The 22270-nt window shown below is 40.7% G+C and overlaps 1 protein-coding gene across 1 annotated transcript; it reads right to left on the bottom strand.

Annotated features, from left to right (window-relative positions):
* Nucleotides 1-417: 417 nt before the first annotated feature.
* On the bottom strand, nucleotides 418-7849 carry calm3a (calmodulin 3a (phosphorylase kinase, delta)). Its single transcript, XM_069534296.1, has 6 exons — nucleotides 7441-7849; nucleotides 4599-4629; nucleotides 3962-4105; nucleotides 3147-3253; nucleotides 2807-2942; nucleotides 418-2092 (listed from the first exon to the last, which is right to left on the bottom strand). Exons 1-6 carry the CDS (start codon nucleotides 7441-7443, stop codon nucleotides 2064-2066), a joined length of 450 nt encoding a protein of 149 aa, XP_069390397.1. The 5' UTR covers nucleotides 7444-7849; the 3' UTR covers nucleotides 418-2063.
* Nucleotides 7850-22270: the final 14421 nt, after the last annotated feature.

Below are 22270 nucleotides of genomic sequence, written 5' to 3' on the forward strand. Positions count from 1 at the left end.
CACGACTGTCATGTGGACACATTCTTCCAATCACATGTGCCTTCTACAGTTAAAACCTCACCCCACTGGCTCCCGTTATTGCCTGTCAGCAGAAGGGCCAGCACACCTTGTTTGCCTTTAGCATGTGTGGGCGAGAGGTCGTGACCCTCGCTGACCTGGAATACTACCGGCTCCTGTGGCAATCCCATGAGCTGCTAAACATAGGCTGTGCCTGGGATAGTTTCTCCAGCGGAGGCTACAGTGTGACCTGCCCTGACCCAGTCGGGATGAGATTAGCGCTCTTGTTCTGGCACAGGGACACTGGCAGAGAAAGGATATAGAGCAGTAACACAGAGCAGCATTAGTACATTTCTATTTAAATCTTTGGTTTATTTACAATCAACTTTCGTTGGATTAAACATGACAGCAAAAAATAGGTGAAGTAAAGCTCAGTCAATTTATTGATTTATGGAAAATATATCACATCTTTACATTGTTTGAGATATCTTCAGGAGTTAACAGTCCATTCACTGTTTCCTTCCAAACATCTGAACCGAAGGTGGCGATTTTAACGCCTCAAACAGAGGAGGCTCTACGTGTCAAAGATCCAGGAATCAAAGACACCTCTGCTGACATGCTTCGCAAATTTCTGAATCTGATCTCACACCTAAAGCTGATATATTTGCTACAACTCCATTTTATCCCCACCTGAACGTCCCTTTTGACGCCCCATCACAACTAGTTATGTGTGAACATAGAGTGTATGTTTTCATGTTCATTAAAACAGCAAGAAGATTGAAGATTTACCGAACTACAAGTTGAAGATCAGACACCAACAAGGACGAGATGTGTGAAACGTATGAGTCGTTATAGCAGCAGCAACAGTGACATTTGGTTTCTTTTTCTTTTTGATCAAAACCTTTGTAACATCCACATGGTTTAAGTTTATATATGTTCAACTGCATGTATTATGTGGTTTTATTAAATAGATTGATTATATTCTAATGAACTACAAGTCTTGCAAGAAGGTTGAGGCGTTTTTAAGAGTATTATGGCACATTTCAAAACCAAAGAGAAAACATGTCACAGGTCATTTACTACAATAGGCAATGCAAAGTTTACGATACACTGATATATAGAGAGCCATATTTGGTGACCAAAGTTTGTCATCAATATATTAATATTTGAGAACACATTTATAAAGCATTACATCAATATTGTATCAACAGGATATCTGTTTGCAGAACAAATGTATTTACTGCAGTCCTCGAGTTGTGTTTTCACGACAGTCATCCTGAAGCAATACAACGTACCACTGTCTCCAGTCAGTGCTGCAGGCAGAGCCCGCGACTCAACACATGACAATAACATCCTCAAGAGAGGAAAAAAAACCTCAGCTCTTTCCTGTCTCTCGTTCTTGTCCGAACTCTTCAAGGTATTAGAAATCTCATCTGAAAACTGACCACCCTACAATGCAACTACTGGCTCTTGCAATAATCAATAGTGACACAAATTTGTACATATATATATAGCTATATATTTATGTATATACCTCCAGTGTGTACACGATCTGACTGCTACCTCTGATGGAATCAGAGCCTCCTCGTTGTGACTAGAGAGCGTCACAGAAAGGCTGCATGCAAGAGTACTCAATTCAGTGTTTGGAGTCGCCACTGGTGCGAAAAAAGTCAAATCGTCTCGGAAGGAAATATTTGGAAAAATTTAACTTCACTTTAAGAACTGTGGCGTGGGTTCATACACCTCTGCCTTCTCAGTGATTCCTCTTTCCTCTAAATTAATCAGGAGCTGGGTAACTCTGCAGAATCTTGGTCGGTTGTACGGGGGCCTCGGTCCCCTAAAGCTTGGTCCATTAACTTCTCTAAAGTATTGTTCTGTTGGTGTTTGCTAAACAGATACCTTTTGAAGTAGTTGGATGTACTGAAGCACAAATTGCAAAATTCTACAGGTAAGTGATTCTGAGGAGGGAAGTTAGTTTCTCATTTGATAATTGTTCATTTTTTTGGTTCTTGAAGACAGTGATCTGAGGAGGACAAGTGATGTTGAGAGAGATGTCAGTGTTCTCTTCACTTGGCAGTCATCATCTGGACAAACTCTGTAAAAACAGCACAAAAAGGGATTTCATTGACAGATTCAAAGGTAAAATTCTGGAATCTGTTTACTTTTGATACAAGAAATTAAATTTAGGATCTTGATTGTGGTAGCAGCTGATCATAGATTATAATTACAACTACATAGCTTAAATATACACCTTAATTATGCAACAGGCAATTACTCTATCCGTACAACTGTCATTACTGCTCCCTTCATCTCTGAATGACTTTTCCTTTGTATAAATACTTTAAACGCGGATACACATGTAGACCATCTTTTCTCATCAATGTTGTAAATACACATGGCATCTACTGCACGTCTGTCCATGAGGCTCTCTGGGTTTTTATTTCTCATGTAAAAGATTTTCTGGAGTACTTTTTCCTTACAATTACTGAGGATTAAGGCAAATAGAGAATGTTGCACCTTGTTAAGCCCTAAGACAAATTGTGAATATGGGCTATAAAAATTAATTGTGATTGATCAATTTAAATATTTCCTATTTTCTTTCTTACTAAAAAAACAATACATGTGCTCCTTTTTCTAATAAACATTCATTATAAACACTCATAGGTTTGATAAAAACAAGTAGGAGGTGCATGTTTGTAATAAGTGCATAGCTGTTACTTTTAACACCTGTAAATTAAAAAAAAAGGAATGACGCATTTTCATTAGCAGCACCCAAAAAAGAAAAACGTGAAAGAAAAGGATATCTCACCCTCATAGTTGACCTGCCCGTCGCCATCAATGTCGGCCTCACGGATCATTTCATCCACCTCCTCGTCTGTGAGCTTCTCCCCTAGGTTGGTCATGACATGCCGTAGCTCTGCTGCACTGATGTAGCCGTTACCGTCCTGCAGACATTACAATCCAACACAGGAGCTTGTGTTACTGTCTTTTACATTTCAACGAGAGAGCTAACACCAAATGAAGACACCTCCTTTTAATGGACCAGAGTGAACTTGTTGCTTCTCATCGCAAGGATACAACTAATCTATGGTGAACACAGAGCTTCTCTTTTTGTTGCTATAATCTCATTCTGCTCAGTCCTAACGAACCTTGTCGAAGACTCTGAAGGCTTCTCTGATCTCTTCCTCACTGTCTGTATCTTTCATCTTCCTGGCCATCATGGTCAGGAACTCAGGAAAGTCAATTGTGCCATTACCTACACAACCATACAAACAGAAAAAGGTTTATTGATTTATTCATCACCAAAAACAGATGTGCAACACTACATATCTCGGCCACCAGAGTACTGAAAAGTTTCCAGTGAATCTGTGCTGAACAGTATGAAACTGGATCAAAATTAATAACAACCTTAAATTTACATTTGGTTAATTAAAAACCAAATGAGAAGAAGCTTATTGTTGCTCTCAAGTATCAAAATCAGATTTTGCTCAGAGTGCAAAGTGTGCTCATTATGGCCTTGGTTATTTAATTTAAATCAACATATAACATTATGAACACAAAAAGATTGAATTAGATATCTTTGCTTGACATTTAAGTGATATTCAAGTGACATACAAGAGGATTTTAACGCAAAATGTCATTGATTAAGAAGAGGCCACTTATTGAAAGGACATAGTGATGTTGCAGGGCTAACTGATGCCACAGTGTCTGTTTTACCAACTATTTTGAGGATTTGAGTTGAGATTTTCTAGTTTAACATTTAGTAGCACTAAATATAAGGATTGTTTATATTTGCTGAAGGATAAATGTCACAGATGAATAGTGATTTAGTAGACAATGGCAAGCAATGGAGAATATCGACATGACTTAACTCAAATACCCTTCATACGAATATGTACTGGTGAGACTCCATGAAAATTTGACAAGAAAATGACTGCAGTGATTTGAAATTTTTCGTCCTCACCATCAGCATCCACCTCATTGATCATATCCTGCAGCTCAGCCTCAGTGGGGTTCTGTCCCAGAGAGCGCATCACAGTCCCAAGCTCTTTGGTTGTGATTGTGCCATCTCCATCCTTGTCAAACAGTGAGAACGCCTCCTTGAACTCTGTACATTCACAGATATAACACCATGAGAATGCCATTCAAGTTAACAAACACACTTTGAATTAGTAGTCTAAAGGGTAAAAAAAAAAAAAACTCCATTCACCTCCGATTCCTTTGGTCTCTAAGGCATATATATGTATATACATATACATACTGCTTAGCCAGGCGTTCGTGGACATGACCCAATGCATCGTGAATGTAATTGTTCATATACTTATAGAACTTTTGGATTTGCATTCTATGAATCAAAAACATGGTGACACTGGAGGTCACATACTGCCCCTACCTTTACCCTTAAATACTACATCTTGCTAACACAATGTTCATTTCTGAGGATAAGCTAAAGTGCCACATTAAACGAACACACAATACATGAGACAGCCATGATGTGTACATGTAAGTAAAATCAAGTTTATCTCCGGCATTAGACATCCTAGTTTCTTTGGTTTGGCTGTGGGTTAAGCTCAAGGTAAATTAAACCAGTGTGCACTCACCAGCAATCTGCTCCTCAGTCAGCTGATCAGCCTGTTGAGAAAAGAAGAAGACTTTAATAAAGCATTGGCCGACCTGTAAAAGTTGCTGTTTAAATAATTTATTAATAAAATTCATTTATTATTTATGACAAAGTTGGTTCACAATAATCGACATTTGACATTGTGAAACAAATCACCTGCTTACAGCTGCCACCAAAGACAGAATATAATTCAATGTGAAACACTACCTAACTGATATCAAACTAAACAACTGCATCAACTAACAGATAGCCGAAAATTCACAACTCACTGTTCATCTTATTTTAAACTAAAGATTTTGTTTTTGTGGATCTCGTCTAGTTCAGGAATACAATGGGTTCTTTCTTGAGTCATGACACACACCTCCACAAAATTTCATGGAAATCTGTTCCATAGTTTTTGAGAAATCTTCCTGATTGACTGACAAACAAATGGCAATGAAGACATAAAATCCAGTTGAGGTAACAAGCCAATGCAAGTTTCCAGAACAAACCGATTCAAAACAGACTGCCATGATCCGACAGCTGGACTCAGATAGTTCCTACAACCTAGTTAAAGAGTATCATTACAGATGCAATTAATAAAAGATTAAGGAAAAATGTATAACTGGGGCTTATATTCTATCAAAGTTGGTAATTTACACAATATAGGATTTCACCTCTTTAATTCCATTTAATGAGAAATGTCCGACTTGTTGCATTATTGGAGTAAGGTGAAAGAGATACACTTGTAGAAGGTGCATGTTTCTTATCCAAAGGGAAAAAAAAACTTTCAAATGTCCATTACTTCTGCTCTTAGAAAGATTATACCACTTTAACTTGTGATAAAACCAGAACACATTTGCTTTCGTAAACCCCGGGCATTTGTGAACTTCATTCTGTCATCCTTGTGTAGTCCTACCAGGCCTGTCTAAGTCAGGCAACATGCCCACTTCAGGCTGAGAAAATGTGATGAGGGACGGGTATAAATATTCCACAGCCCGAAATACACACTCCTGCTATAATTAGTGAGACACGAACAGGGTCGCCGATGTAGCACACTGAATATCACAGTAACGCACCACCTTTTTATCCTTCTTTTTCTTTTTTAGCTGAACAACAGTAAGGCTGAGTTCATCATCATAATCTAACACATGTGCCAACTGTTGCTTCACAGAGCTTGTTGCTTTGTGTCTGTATGTATTCCTTCATAATGTCAGGGTATGATTCTTGGATGAACAAGGAAACAACAGGCACCACTGAACAATTGAATTCTACAGGTCTACGACGGAACAGTAATAGTGTTTATCTAGGTGATGAAAATAAGCAGATACTGATGGATTGCCATTAAGTCCAAGGGAATATATATTCAACTTCAATCAAAAGAAGCAATTAAACTTGTGTAGCTCCAGAGCTAGTGCAATAAACAAACACACAAACAAACAAACAATCTTACTGTTACAGCACAAATTCAAGATAAATTAGTATATTAGTATATTTTCCTTTTCAAAACCAAAAGATGAAAGCTAAGGTTCCTGTAGCTCCGGGTGGTGGTGGTAATGGCATGTGTTCCTGGAGTCATTTTCAATGAGTCACCATGTTGGTTTTTCAGGGGGAGGGAGGGAGGAGGTAAAAAGAAGGGAACAAGACAGACTGCAGAATATCCTCTCATCAAGTTTCCTGATGTGGCAGAAGACAACATGTATCACAAACCCACGTGTCTGTTCTGTGTACGTGACAGAGAACAGGGAAAGGTGAAAGATAAAGGATAAGAAGGCACAGCAGAGATGATTCACCTGTGGTGCTTTTTTTAAAGATATGGTTTGCCCCCCCCCCTTTGGAGGGTGCACTGCGGGTCCTGACAGCCTACTGCACCAAGCCCGGTTTGGTTCAATGCGGGGGGGAAGGGAGGTGGAAGGAAGGAGGGAAGGACGGAAGGAAGAAAGAAAGGAGGGGTGGCAAACAGGATCATTCAACGGGAGCAGAATGCGGTTGAACGTTATGGCGCAATACGTAACAGAGGAGATGCTGTCATGGTGGTGCGGCGAAAAACACGGTCCGAAAATGACCCCCCCCCCCAATCCATGCACAAATCAACACGTTATTGCACATGGTGAAGCGCCACCCTACAAGCTGTGATCGCATTCTGTGGCGATTACAACACGTTCATTTGTCTTATTCGCTTGTTGCGCAAGTCACACTTCATCCGATGCCCCGCTGCCGGACCCGCGTTGCAGCAACTCGTCATGCGGGATGATGGTTAGCAAAAAGCAGGTCGAGCCACAGTCCTGATGTCCGCCTTGCAGGATTAGCAAGATGGGTTTCAAAATCACGTTAACACCGGACGGTCTATTTTTACACAGCAGCCCTTTCACCAGCAGCAGCACCACGCCCACCCTCCACCCCGAGCCAACGATTAAAAAAACTGCTGCAAACCTCGATGCATTTACAAAAGCTAACTGAGCTACATGACACATTATAACAGCGGGAAACGCATCACCTGTTTCCTCCGCTGCGCAGATCTCACATGCTGCTTTATTATTAAAGTTAAATGGCTTTTTATCATTATCACCGTGAAGCCATTAGCTGCAGGTTAACGTCTGTAGAGTTATGCGCCCAAAAATTGCACCGCAGCATTTCTAGCTAACTTATACAAATGAAGGCTGTAGTTAGCTCATCTGGAGCTAAACATCGTGTTCACTGGTGAGCAAAAGAAGACAGTGGTTCGTGTTTTAGCCTGAATAAAAAACCGCTTTGGAGGCTGTTTCATTTCGAGACCAGTGCAGTGGAAGCTAACGCTACAATGCTAACGTTTGCTAGGAATGCTGCAGGTTAGCTGTACTCACCATTTTCCCGGTGACTTTTTCTAGCTCCGTGGAGATGACGACACGCCCGACGTTTTTTATTTAAACAACAAAGGAGATACGTCCTTTAATAACGTATTTAAAAGATTTCTGTCTTGATTAAATTAAACAAGCTTCGGTAAATCAGCGGAGAGAGAATGAGAGAGTCGGCGCAGCAGCAGAGTTGCCCGGAGACCTCAATCCGACGCCGGCGTGCAGCTAAACCTCGGTTTAAGCAGCGTATCCCTCCGCATATATATCTCTGGTCGTCTCACTAGTAGGTGCGTTCGCCTCAATACTGAACACTGCGGCGCAATCAGGTGACTTTTTTTAATTACAGTTCACATTCATGATTTATTAATACTCATCGATTTGATACAACACCAATCGAAACCACAATTCCTGTCGCTCTATATAAATGAAGCGCGCAGAGATACCGCCCCATCACTCAAGTGTCGAGAAGGGAGAATGTATGGAAGATTAACAGTGTCCTATTGACAATGTATAAAATAGAAGACACTTTAATTTCGGTTTAATTTCATACAATAAATCCTGTGGGATGCTATGAGGTACCTTTGCTTTGTTTCTGTACTTACGACCATTTTTCATATATATGTACTTTACTTTAAGGTCCAGTGTGTGAGATTTAGGTTAAAATGATCTATTGGCAGAATTTTTATATAAAATAATCCTAGTGATGTTTTCACTAGAGCAGGGCTTTTCAAAGTGTGGGGCGCTTGTGGTGATGTGAGGTGTTAAAAAAGAAAATGTGATGTGTAAAAAAAAAAAGATGTTCTGAAAGTACAGATGTTTGAAATGTTTAAATAAGATGTTATAAAAGTACAGATGTTTGAATGTGAAAAAAAAGATGTTATAAAAGTACAGATGTTTGAATGTGTAAAAAAAAGATTTTATAAAGGTACAGATGTTTGAAATGTGTAAAAATAAGATGTTATAAAAGTACAGATGTTTGAAATGTGTAAAAATGTGTTCAACAACCATTTTTTAAGTATGAAAACCCCTGCACTAGAACATTTCTTCTAAATTGTACAAATTGTTGTTTTCTTTACCCTAGAATGAGCGCTTTATATTGAAATACCTTATATTTAGAATGGGTCCTCTCTATGGAGGCAGCCATGTTTTTTACAGTATCCCAAACTGGACAAACTAAACACCTTTTGAGTTTTTATGACAAGTGAAGGCTGCCACAGGATCTCTGTCATGTTTGCAAGGGGAGGGTGAGGTGAGGGGTATTCAGCTGCAACATGAAACCTCACCACTAGATGTCAATAAAGGTGTCTTTATTAGTACCCAAAGGTACATTTGTCACGAAGACAGCAATCAAACATATATATATATGTATATGTTTACTACTGTAATCAATAAATCGTTGTTTTAATCAGAGTGGGGAGTAGCATTAGACCCTGCCTCCTTCATGAGAGAAAAGCCCACCTAAAGCAGCATAAAAAGCACACTTTGTTATCATTTGACCAACGGCATTTGACCAATGGCAACTTTTCAAAGCTTTTACCACAAACAAGATCAAAACCTAAACAAAAACTTGATGAAATGATGAGGCCTTTCAGTTTTCAAGAGGTGAGTCATTGTTTCATGTGAGTTTCAAAGATCTCCAGCAGAGGGACACATTGCTCTAGTTTTGCTCAACAGAGAGCTGTGCTGACAGCCACACAACATGCAGTGTTGCATCAATTTCATCAGACATGAGAAATTGTGAGCCATAACCCTTCAGGGATTTGCTTTGACATTACTAAGATCCCTAAGACCGATTAGAAATAACAGCCAGCTTTGGTTCACAACCCCAGTCCAGATTATTCTACAGATGACACAGGATATTGGACAAAGAATTACACTCACACAAGGTCAACATATAAACAGTTTAATGGCAACTCTGTTGTCAACTCTGTTGGATACAGGGCAATGCAAAAGCCTTCACACTGTTTTGTTTTTGATCAAACATAAGACAGGAGGGTCTTTTAGTTGAAGAATGTCAGTCACCAAAGTGTTGCTTGGTCAGCAAACATGTAACTGTCTGAGAGACAGTCTTTATTTAGACTTCATTAAAAAGCAAAGAAAATAAGATGTGGCGTGTAACAGGTCACATGGCCAGAGTTGCATTATAGGCACACGTGTTGCATTGTGGGCACACCTGTTACATTGTGGGTCAGAAGCAGAGGAAAGAGCCGGCACGGCTTCGGAGTAGAGAGGCCCTTATATTCTGCACGGTCCAGGAGGCGCATATGGTAGTCTAGCATTTTGTACTTTCATTTGTTTTATATCTTTGTATCATATCTTTTCAAGTGCCTTTAAATGGAAAATTTTATGCATTTTCTGTTGCGGTGCTTACATGTTTGGACCTGTCTATGAACAATTGTTAGCTTAAGAGATGTTAATTTGAAACCTTTGACTATGTCTTTTGTTCTGTTATAGTTTTCGCAGTGTTTACTGAAGAGAGACATCAAATCAAAACCTCAAGAGACATCTGTATGATGCCATTATTATTGGACCAGTGCGGTTACAAAAAAGATTAGGCCTTGACGTTTGTTCCAGTTCCCTTCCATGACAAATAAAATTGGCTTGGCTAACTGGCTGTAAGTGGCCTGCTTCCAGTCAACCCATTCAGCAATTAGATGACTAAACCAATACCGCTTGAAGTAAATGTCATCATGTCAGAATACCTGGTGCACAAAGGAGGTCTCATTCCTCACCTTCACAAAAAGTGAAGGCTTGGATGACTGCTGCTCTCATGTTGGGACCTGGTATCTGTGAACCATAGTTGGGCCTACATGTGTAGTCAAAAGCTTGACCACATGTCTCTTTTGTTCTGGAGACAAAGGACAGCTTCCAGAACTCAGTCTCCCAGGGTGCTTCATCTTCACACATAGGTGGTAAAACTGCTCCTGGAGACAACTCTCAACCATTATTGGTCCCTGTGTGCCCCATGACCCATGAGGTCACCAGGCCAATATAAGCCGAGTTTCCCCTCTGCTAACAATTTTCCTCTTCTCTCTTCGCCCTTCGGCCTCTTCCCCTGCTGACCTCTCCTGGAGGAGTAGGGTCTGGCCCTGCTCTCCCAGCCAGGGAGACTTCTTCCCTCCACAAGCTCCTCAACTTCCAGCAGGCCTGCCTGGAGCAGACTGCTAAAAAAACCTTCCAAAGGCAGCGACGCAAGAGCCTGCCTAAGAACTTCAGCACAACTGGCCACGACACCAGGTCTGACCAGCAGATGCACAACAGAATCCACAAATCAACAAGACCACTTCACTGGACTTCGAACAGCACATCCAAAAATGACCTTTCCCTCTTTTTCATGGACGGGTAACACAACTGGGCTTTATTATTACGCTAGGCTAAGCAAAGGACTGTTTAATCCTATTTCTATTTCATGTGATGTTTATAAGTTTGACTTGTGTTGCTGTGATATTTGGTAATATGTTATTTGAAAGTTAATGTTAGTTCTGTTATGCTGATCACTTTCTTTGCATGCATCTAACTACTTTCTTTAACCTGGCACCAACACCTCACAAACTCATCTCCACAAACTTAACACCTACATGTGATCTCAGCCACATGGTCTCACCACTCCAGGGGGCCTTTTGTCTTCATAGTGGCCAGCCGCCATTTTGAATCTCAGTCACACACACACACGCACATACATGCATACTCACATACACACCTGTATATAGTAAGTACACCTTTTGTTAGTTTTTGTATTTATACTTTTATTATTCTCATAATAGATGTTTTTCTTCAAAACATGTCTTAGTTAATGTTGCATAAGTGTGAATTTTGCCAACCTCTAAACTGTCAAGAACTCCATATCCTTCAACTTTGCTAGCTATTGATGTGGTAATTTTGGTTATAGTTACTTATTTAATTATTAATCAGAGTTCCAAATTTGTAGCCAGTAATTTCATGAGACTTATTCAATAAATTGGCTATCTTTTCCCTTCCTTTGAAGGGTGGTGCCCCGATTTATCTTTTATTAGTTTAATTATTATTTAATATTACATTTTTAATATTAATATTTAATATTTCAGTGATAGCCACATTTATTGAATGCCTAAAAGCACACCATTTAATGGTGCCCCGCGCGAGGGAAAGTACATAATAACAACATTAATACCAACATTTTTGGTGCTCCGTGTAAGGCAAAGTCATTAATAATAACATTATTTTCACGCCACGTGGAGCAGTGCACAACACTCATAAGTGGTTTGATATTATTTTCGGACATTGGGTGGATCCAGATTTTCTCTGGAGGTTGCCTTTCAAACATCCACACTGTAACAGAACATTTTGTACATTCAAAACAACACTAAATTCCACTGCAGAAATCACATGATCACATGATTTTGTTTAAAGATCATTGACACTGGCATTTGCCCTCATCACCAAGAGGTCTCTTGACATTTTCATCTGTGCTCTACGCATTTGTCAACACTTTTTCATTTGCGTCTGTCGCGGGTTAGAAATGTCATCAACATGAAAACAAGACAGGAGGCTCCCACCGTGGAGTCCAGTACATGTCTAAACATGAAACAAATGACATGAAACTGCCCTAGTGAGTAGGAAGATGTGTAATGAGTGTTCCAGTGCTCCCTCAGCTCTGTACAATAACCAACCATAACCCTATATGTTTTTGATGTAAATCAAAATCTCACAGACTGGACAGGGGATTTGTTGATGTACAGGTTCCAGTGTGTCAGTCCCAGAAGTGAGTTGTCCTCCAAATAGCACCTGTTCCATAAAACAGGATTACCAAATTAGCCAGGCTGTTAGTCTGGTTTATTTTCCAGTGGATCCGGTTCCATAAAACAAGCTCAGCATAGTTCAAACTCAGTTACCATGGCAACTAATGCTGGAAAACTAACCTTGTCCGGACCAGGCTAATTGTCAGCCTTAGCCTGAGTTGCCGCTTAACCATGACACTTATCTGAAAGAAAATACATGATTAACTATATTATATCAAAAAATATTCTATGTAAGTATATAATGTGCTTCACATTATCCATCATTAGCAGTAGAATCCAGTATCTTTTATTTCCTTTTTGAAATTTAATGGAAGTTGCTAGAAATGAAAGGTACGGGCCAACAAAACTTTACTGTAAATTGTCAGATATAAAAAAAGTATCAAACAAAAATGCCAGTCACTGGTACCATCCCTTTAAATGAGAGGATTCTCTTTTTTATTTTATTGTGAATGGAACACATTAGCGTTAGGGACCAAAAAACGCAAACGAATGAAGTCATGTTTGTTATTGACAGATTCATCAATAACAAAATCAATTATTAGTTGAACGGTCCCTCTATAGCTTAACAGAACTGCCACCATGTTTTTGCAAATATGAAAACAATGAGGAGAGATTCAGATGATTAAAGATTATAGAAAATGATTAGATGAGATAAAATGAGAGGAAATGAGGTGACAAAGTGAGGTTAAATTAGGTACATTTTGATGAACGAAGAGAGAGAATGGGAGATGAGATAACAATTGATGAGAGGAGAGAAGATGAGGTGACAACAGATAAGGGGAGATTATGATTTAACATGTGACAGAACAAGTAAAACAGTTGTCAGGCACTTATCACAGTCTCTTTTCCCCGGAACACGACATGAAGTGATGAAGTACATCAAGTGTTTTTCCACAGCACGGATCTCCTCTGTCTCCCACATTTTTCTCTTTAAAGGTTGGCGTCGTAAAACAATTAACACAAATAAATATTTGTGTTTCTCTATGGAAGTGCTATGGAAATTTTATTTGAGGAACAAAAGTCAATAAACAGGTACTGTAAGGCTGCAAAATATGCAAAAAAAAGTATGAAATGTAATGGATTTTGAGACCAGAGAGAATGCATGTGTGTGGATCAGAGTTAGATAGGAGGGAGCATATTATGTTAATTAGCAAAATAATCATTACTTTGGCCTGTTAGGTCACAAAGAGACTCATAATGAGCTTTACCATGTAAAGTGTTGTTTTAAACACAATTAACAGAATATGTAAATCAAGGAACCTATTTAAATTTTTCAAAGTAATATTTCATGTGCGCATAGACTATGTGGGTGCTTCGAAGCCCACCTGCTATTTTTGCTTATAGACACAGCGGCATGTACTCAATGGCTGGATAAAGGTGAGGACTCATTATCCTCTCAGCCAGTCACATTACTTTCCTAATAGCTCTGAAAAGGCTGTTGAGCAGCATGACAGAAATCTCTCACTGAATGGAAAGACTGCTTCTCCAGATAATTGTATTACAATATATAACAATATACATATTATGTTTATAACAATAATATCAATAGTAACTGGTATAAAGAATAGAAGCATTGATACTTAGCATGAAGTCATTTCACATCAATCCAACTATATTTTAACAACATTTCTGATTCAATTGACCTTTATTGTATCAGGTGTGTTGGCAGAAGTTTCAGAAGAGAATCTAAAATATCTAAAAACTGCTAAACTATCTGCAAAACACTGGGGGTAAGTGAGATTTTCTGCGAGCAATTTGTGTGAAATAACTCGTTAGATCAGAACATTGAAAGAAGAAAGTCCTGGAAACCATTAACAGTAAAAGGGGGCCACTAAGAGGACATCAAATTTAATGTCAGAGTTGGAATAATTTTTAAGGATGCAACATATAATATCAAAAAGGTATTATCATACACAAGTTATAAGACAGGTCAGTTTTAACTGGGACATAATGTGCATATCTTCACAATTGCAATGCAGTAGTACGCAATGAGAAAAGAGTTTATCACTGTCCCTCAATGTTTTATCACCCAAAAGGGTTGAGCTCTGTACACACAGTGCAGCAACATAAAGCACTGACACTCAGACATTAAATTAACCTTGTAAGAGCATACAGTAACAAACTTTGATCTTAAAACTTTACCTTTTTGGTGACTGGCAGTGAGAGGCTTGGTGAGGTTTCAGAGTGCCCTCTGGTGCTGCATTGCTATGACTCACATCCGGCATGAGGGCTCTGTCTCTTCTGTCTGACTGGATGTGACCTGGCTCTCTGACAATCAGAAGAAAAGTAATTACCACAAATAAAGTTAAAGTATAAGTCATTCCTCAGTTAATTTGTATTTAAGATTTGTATCAGGGCATGTATTAATGGATTGGTATCAGCTTAAATAAAGAGAAAAGGGAAGAGCTGCCAGCTCTAGCAAAAACTGTGGAAAACCTGCAGGACAGCATCAAGAGCCTAGACAAAACTCAATCATTTTTATTTGAATGTGACCTTTGCTGTTTTGTATTGATCACTTTGCAGGTTGAATATCCATGATAAGATAGGTATATTTTGAGTTACTTACTAAAAATTGCTTGTGGCCACGGACATCTGGCTGTTCTACAGTTCTATTTAGGCCAATTAATGTTGGGAGTAAGGAGAGATATTTTTGCTGGCTTTATTTTTTTACTTTTAGAGAACGAGACGGGAGAGAAATAAAGAGAAAAATGAAAGCTGAGTTGAGAGTTGCCAACACCATCTTTGTAACTTGGTTATACTAGTAAAGTGAAGTGCTGTATATCTGCAGGTGTGTTTGTATTATTGTATGATCAATTTGCCATAATTTCTAAGCTTATAAGAAATGATTTCAGTGATAACTTAGAGCCATAGATGTGCAATAACTTATCACTGAAACGTCTATGGCATGAAAATATTAGTATATAGTGCGATCACTGTCATACCAGCTAGATCATTACTGAAAATGTCCTGGAAAAGAACCCTGCACTGTACAATCTGTAGAGTGGACTGAGCGTTTCATCCCTCTAGCTGACCTTGTCACGTCAAAGGTAGGAGTCACATTCTCCCAGTTAATCTTTCATTCATATCGTTTTATCAACTTAACTTTTTTGACCCAGGACCTCCAGCATTTGAATCAAGTAGCTTGTGAAAAAATGTGTGTGTCAGATACACATTATTTAGATATGTACATGCATATACTTCGATGCATACAAGAATTGGATCACACCTACAGTAAAATGACATCCTTGAATACATAGGCATGGTTAAATTTAAGGCCATATGAATCTACTTACCTTGGGAGTCCAACTCACACGCCACCTCATTGTCACTGTCCATGTGCACATCCTCCGTGAGTTAGAGGGGGTTGGAGGGGAGAGAATGACTGTTAATACAATTTATTGATTCTGACCTGCTCCAATTATACCCTAGAAAAACACGTGAGATATTGGAGATAAATATTGTTTGATCACTTTATATCAATACATCTTCTTTTATGCGGAGACATGTGAAGAAAGATGAATAATTAAAACCCTCAGGATCGATGTCGATGTCATCCAGGATCCTGCCCTTAAATTCTGCCAGGCGTACTAGGTCCAGAGCCTTGAGAACTTTGCTAATTTTAGCAAGTTGGAGGGTGCCCTCAGGAAGTCTGTAGAACTGCTGATGCACTCTTATGTCATGGGCGAGAAAATCAGCTAATTTATCCAGCTCTGTATTACTGAGGTTGAGAATTTTAGACAGAGTTCCTGTTTGTTTGCGCATTTTTGTAGAGGTGAGGGTTTCAGGACTTTTTGCACCACAGAGATTGGCAAAGTGTCGAAGGCAATCAGACCCACAGTAGCAGGTAAAAGAAGATGGTCTTGCAAATAAGTATATTTTCTCCTGAGGAACCCCACATTCCTGCCGATCCAATGCTTGTTGCATTGCTGGGGTCAAAAGCACAGGTACTTCACACACACACACACACACATACACATACACACATAGCTGTTTCAATGGTTGCAGTCTTTATGCTAAGCTAAGCTAACTTGCTACCAACTTTGGGTTCAGTGGGACAAATGATGGATGGATAGAGGGAAGGAAGAGTTTGGGTTGAGAAATATGAAACAAATGTCCTTAACTTAATTTCATTCAAAATTAGAATTCAAATCAGTTGTATGCCTCCATCAACCAATGCAGCTTCAGTTTACATACTTTTCTTCAGACTCATATGGGGTCACTGTGACCTTTGACCTCTGAAATCTAATCGGATCATCTTTGATTCCATGTGACAAATGGTCAACATTTGTAGAAATTCCTTATTGGCCAACTTGATGTTTTGTGAGGCCACATTGACCTTGACCTTTGACCAACAAATTATAATCGATTCATCCTAATCCCCGCACGCAGGCATAAAAGGGTAGTCTTACAAAAATGTGACTAAATAATAAAAAAATAACCTTTGATATTCCAATAAATACATCGTAACTGGTGAATGAGTTAAACTGTATTTCTTATAATCGTGATTGTAAAAGTCTGTGTCTTTGATCACAGATGTGTTGATCTGGTGTTGGTGGCAGCTGATTGTGGACTATGATTACAACAAGACTGCTTGATGTTCAATATACCTATACTCAGATACTATTACTGAAAATAACTCCTCAATTCCGTACATATAGTTCTGGGACCTTCCTATCAGTTGACCCAAAAACCTTAACACCTAACCCTAACCCTCCCTCCCTCCCTCCCTTACTCCTTCCCTCCTTCCCTCCTTCCTTCCTTCCCTTTGTTCATTTTCACAAGTGAGCCACCAGACTGAAATATCTCCGTGGAAAACGGAAATCTATGAATGTAGGTGAATTTATGACTTTCCCCCAGTGACCCTTAAGCTGCTGTCGTCATTTACAAAACATTAATAAGTAAAGATATTAATGCTTGTAACTACACATTCAGGCAGAAATTTGCACAAGTTGTTGCATTTTGTTGGTAGAGTTGTCATCTCAATGCACAGCAGTTCTTCACATTTACCTTAATCTATGGTTCTTATTGTTTCACATAATTAGAAAGAATCATGAAAACAATTACTAATTTCCTTTGTATGTCTTTTACTTTTCACATATTGCATGTGTATGAATCACACATCCTCTGACGTCTTCTTGTCGTATGACTACAACACGATATTAATGCTGGTTCTTTCCTTCCTGACAGACAGACCCTGGCCAAATCGAAATTTGAGTCAGTGATGCTAAACATCGGGAAATTAAACTTTATAAGTGATACCATTATTGTTAGAGGAAGAAAAGGAAAGGAGGTCAGGAAAAACACAAGCAGGAGTCATCCTGAGTTATGTAACACAAAAAGGTTCACAAGTGTCACGAATTCCCCTTCCTTTAAAAACAGGTACCCTCTTCCACTCATCTCATCGGCATTTGAACTATTGCAAGGGGCGACAGTCTTTACTAAGCTTGACCTCCGTAATGCCTATCACCTGGTTCGTATCCGGGAGGGGGACGAATGGAAAACGGCATTCAACACACCCAGTGGACATTATGAATATCTCGTTATGCCATTTGGTCTCACTAACGCCCCTGCTGTCTTCCAGGCCATGGTTAATGATGTTCTCCGGGATTTCCTCAACATCTTTGTATTCGTATACCTGGACGACATCCTAATATTTTCTAAGTCCGAATCAGAGCATGTCCAGCATGTACAGAGTGTTCTCCAGAGGCTCCTGGAGAATCAGCTCTTCGTTAAAGCGGAAAAATGCGAATTTCATGCTTCTGAGGTCACTTTTCTGGGATTTATCATCAGACCTGGGCAGATCCTGATGGACCCCGCTAAAGTTAAAGCAGTGGCTGATTGGCCAATCCCCACCACTCGGAAGAAGCTGCAGCAGTTCCTGGGGTTTGCTAATTTCTATCGGCGCTTCATCCGCAACTATAGTTCTGTGGCGGCTTCTCTTACCGCTCTCACCTCTCCTAGACTCACCTTTCAGTGGTCCTCTGCTGCTGATAAAGCCAGATCCGATGCGTCAGTTTCTGGTGGAGGTGGACGCATCGGACTCCGGGGTGGGAGCAGTCCTCTCTCAGCGGTCGGCAGAGGATCAGAGGATGCACCCGTGTGCCTTTTTTTCACGCAAGCTGTCACCTGCCGAGCAGCATTATGACATTGGGAACAGAGAGCTGCTGGCGGTGAAAATGGCTTTGGAGGAGTGGAGACACTGGCTGGAGGGGGCGGAGCAACCGTTTGTGGTCTTGACCGACCACAAGAACCTTGAGTATATCCGGTCTGCCAAGAGGTTGAATTCCCGTCAAGCCAGGTGGGCTCTATTCTTTAACCGCTTTGATTTTGCTTTATCTTACTGACCAGGATCAAAAAATATCAAGCCTGATGCCCTGTCCCGGCAGTTCCATGCAGACAGTGGGCCCTCTGTACCCGAAAGTATCCTCCCCTCCGAGCTGGTCATCGGCGCTGTCACCTGGAACATCGAGGACAAGGTGAGACAGGGTCAGGCTAATCACCCAGCACCTAGTGCCTGTCCGGTAGATCGCCTGTTTGTGTCTGCTAACCTGCGCTCTCAAGTTCTCCAGTGGGTACTTTCTTCCCGACTTGCCTGCCACCCAGGGGTCAGGCGCACCTTAGCGCTGGTGAGGCAACGTTTCTGGTGGGGGTCCATGGAGGAGGACACAAAGGAGTTTGTCGCTGCCTGCCGTACCTGTTCTCAGCACAAGAGTGCCCATCACGCCCCTGCTGGCCTGCTCCAGCCACTGCCCATTGCCCATCGCCCCTGGTCGCACGTCTCCCTGGACTTCGTCACTGGACTTCCGCCATCTGACGGTAACACCACCATACTCACCGTTGTTGATAGGTTCTCCAAGTCGGCCCATTTTATTCCTTTACCTAAATTACCATCTGCCAAGGAGACGGCGGAGCTCATGTTACAGCACGTCTTTCGTGTGCATGGCCTTCCTTGTGACATTGTCTCTGACAGGGGCCCACAGTTCACCTCTTGGTTCTGGATGGAGTTCTGCAGCCTGCTGGGTGCCAGGGTCAGCCTATCTTCTGGGTTCCATCCACAATCTAAGGGCCAGTCCGAAAGGATGAATCAGGAAATGGAAACAGCTCTGAGGTGCGTGGTGTCCCACAATCCATCCTCCTGGTCTAAGCACCTCCTGTGGGTAGAATACGCACACAACACCCTTCCCAGTTCAGCCACGGGACTCTCCCCATTCCAGTGCTCTCTAGGATACCAGCCCCCACTCTTCCCGGTACAGGAGCGAGAGGCCAGGGTTCCATCCGTCCAGGTGTTTATACGGCGCTGTCGTAGGACCTGGCTGCAGGCCCGCTCTGCGCTCCTGCGCGCTTCTGACCGGTACCAGAGGGGGGCCAACCGACACCGCATCCCGGCGCCCAACTACACTACCGGTCAGCGGGTTTGGCTGTCTACCCGTGACCTTCCTCTCCGGGTGGAGTCCAGGAAATTGGCTCCGAGGTTTGTGGGACCTTTCCCGATCGCGCAGATCATCAACCCAGCTGCTGTCCGGCTTAACCTGCCCCGTACGATGAGGGTTCATCCCACATTTCATGTGTCCAGGATCAAACCCGTCAGCGAGAGCCAGCTTTGGGTCCACGCCTGCCACTTCTGCCAGCCCCTGACAACAAGAGTATTTTTCAATGCCACTTACCCCAGATGACATGGTGAAAAGACGGCAGTCTGTGAATATGTAAGTTGTTCTAAAATTGAAATTGCCAACAGATATTGTCGAGAATAAGAAAGGCTATAAATTGATTCTCAGGGATGAGGCTGGTTTAATTTTTTATCTCAGAGGCATGTTTGTCCTCCATAGTTTCAGGAATAATATCACTTTTTTCTATTATTTAAAACACTTCTCCCTTCTCATCCTCCCCAAATAAATATGGCTCCATGTGTCCAGGTAGGTTCATATGATTAGTAAAATTGTGTGTGATTGTTATAGATTCACGTTACTTGGATGTGGCATTGATTGGCCCTAAAGGGATCCTTTCTTTATCGGCACATATTACTATTTTTAATCCAAAGATTATTATCAGGATTTGATCAATAAGTATTTAAGTATTTGTTGCTTAAAACCCCAACAAAAGTACTAAAATCAGAAATATGTGCAGAAATCCCTTGGTATGTTTATTTAAAAGTAACATTGCACATGCATACTTAAATCCAACATGTAAATGTGAGATGAGAGAAGATCAGAAGTCCAGAGTTACTGAACAGAATGACATTGAAAAGTATGAGGACAGCATTCTCTCTCTCTCCCATCTTCAGCAGGCAGGAAGGTTTCGGCATAAACTTTGTACAGACTGGCTTTACGTTCACACAACCAGCAAACAGTTCCTTGCACCAGAGGTGTTGTCCCCCACAGCTCCAAAAGTGACAAATCATGATTCATGTTTCATGATTATGTCCATGCATTGTTGAGTTATTTTGACCATCCTTGCTTGTAAAAATGAAGAAATCGCCAACTGAACATAATCATGACGATGCAATTTAAACAAACAACCCTCAATTTAACTCTGATTTACTGATCCGTCTTAGGTTAGTACCTGTAGTTTGTAAATTAAGTGCACCACTCATCTTGACTCACCAATGGTGGAGACAACAGTTCCAACAAAGTAGAAGGCACCAGATATGTCCTATAGGGCTCTACCTCCATCTGTACGGATGCCCGCTGCCCTGCCTTCTTCATAGTGGTGCAGCAGGTTTTTCAGGTCTTCACGACTGATTTAATGCTAGAGATTGAAGTTCTTCAGCCTCTTGAGCATGCCGAGCAGGTAGAAACTAGCAGTGTCCCTGCTGAGGATCAGAGAAAAGCAGCAGCACATAGAATCTTTCTTCATTGTCAATTTAATGTGTTAGGCAACAGCAACCAGGTAGATGATATCTGCTAAGTTTTTTACCATCAATACAAAGGTCCCATAGGACAAACAGCTGAAATTCCAGTGAGTTCTTCCCTCATTTGATATTTAGATAATCAATCGTTTTCTATCTTATTCAGTACAAAACTAGAGCTACAAAATCTACGTCTGAATCTGTGCAGGTTACTGTTGCTTCTACAGGTGGCTTTAACAGTGGCTTTACAGTAACAGCCGCTGCTTATCATCAGCTCAATAATCCATCTTTACTCGCTAACACAAATACAGGCCTGCTCTGTCTTAATCTTTTTCGATCAACACAAGTAGCCTAAAATGAAGCACCCTGCTCTTTGAGTGAACTGCCTTAGTTTGCTTCAGTGATACTGACACCCTCAAGTTACTCACAAAGAATGTTCTAAATTGTTTAACACGAGCTTATGAGCGAACTCTGTAGGTTTCAGCCTCTTTCTGTGCAATGTGAACCTTGGTAATGAAAACCTGAATAGGCTCATATAACTGTGTTCGAATTGACACAGGCCATTGAAGTCTGTTTGGTAGGGGGTAAATGTATTATTAAAGACAATCCAAATATTGTTGGGGCCTCTTCATACCTCAAAAACATGGTCTACTATTACAGCTCCCCACGCAACCTCCATATAAAGTGTTTTTGATTAATGCAACATTTTTCACTCTTGTAGACACAGACACATATCTTGTGGAAGCAGTTGCAGATGGGAACTCTGTAAATAGAATGACGGAAAATAAATGATAAAACAAAAGGTCACCAATGACGTTAGAGAAAAATTCACACCCACATAGTGCATTGTTGTGGCTTGGATCAGTACAGACACCATCAATAATTCCATTGGATATCCTGCTATTGAAAGTGCTCAGGGAACACAGTGCCTTGTAGAGACAGTGGAGACAGTGGAATCATCTGTCCTCTAGCAGATCCAAGTCTGGCTGATCAAACGGTCCAGAGATGTTTTCTGTCAGTCCATGGACTTGAACCAGCAACATTCCAGTCTGATGTGCCTCTTTTCAAACCACTAGGCCACCCAAAGTGGTGGCCACCTAAAGTGGTGGCCTAGTGGCCTACAATTTGCAGTCAGTAGAGCTCGTACCTCAGTATCCTGTGATATTAGACTACATTATGTTTCCAGATGAAGTCAGATACAACACAACAGGTTCGA

Source organism: Paralichthys olivaceus, chromosome 11 (genome assembly GCF_024713975.1).
Source record: "Paralichthys olivaceus isolate ysfri-2021 chromosome 11, ASM2471397v2, whole genome shotgun sequence".
NCBI classification, from domain to species: Eukaryota; Metazoa; Chordata; class Actinopteri; order Pleuronectiformes; family Paralichthyidae; genus Paralichthys; species Paralichthys olivaceus.

What these genes read in the sequence shown, in the direction of transcription:
- calm3a (XM_069534296.1), bottom strand. An exon ending in GACTGAGGAGCAGATTGCTG is followed by an intron (nt 4,106 to 4,598) that starts GTGAGTGCACAC and finishes GTGAATGTACAG; the next exon opens with AGTTCAAGGAGGCGTTCTCA. An exon ending in CGGGCAGGTCAACTATGAGG is followed by an intron (nt 2,093 to 2,806) that starts GTGAGATATCCT and finishes CTGTTTTTACAG; the next exon opens with AGTTTGTCCAGATGATGACT.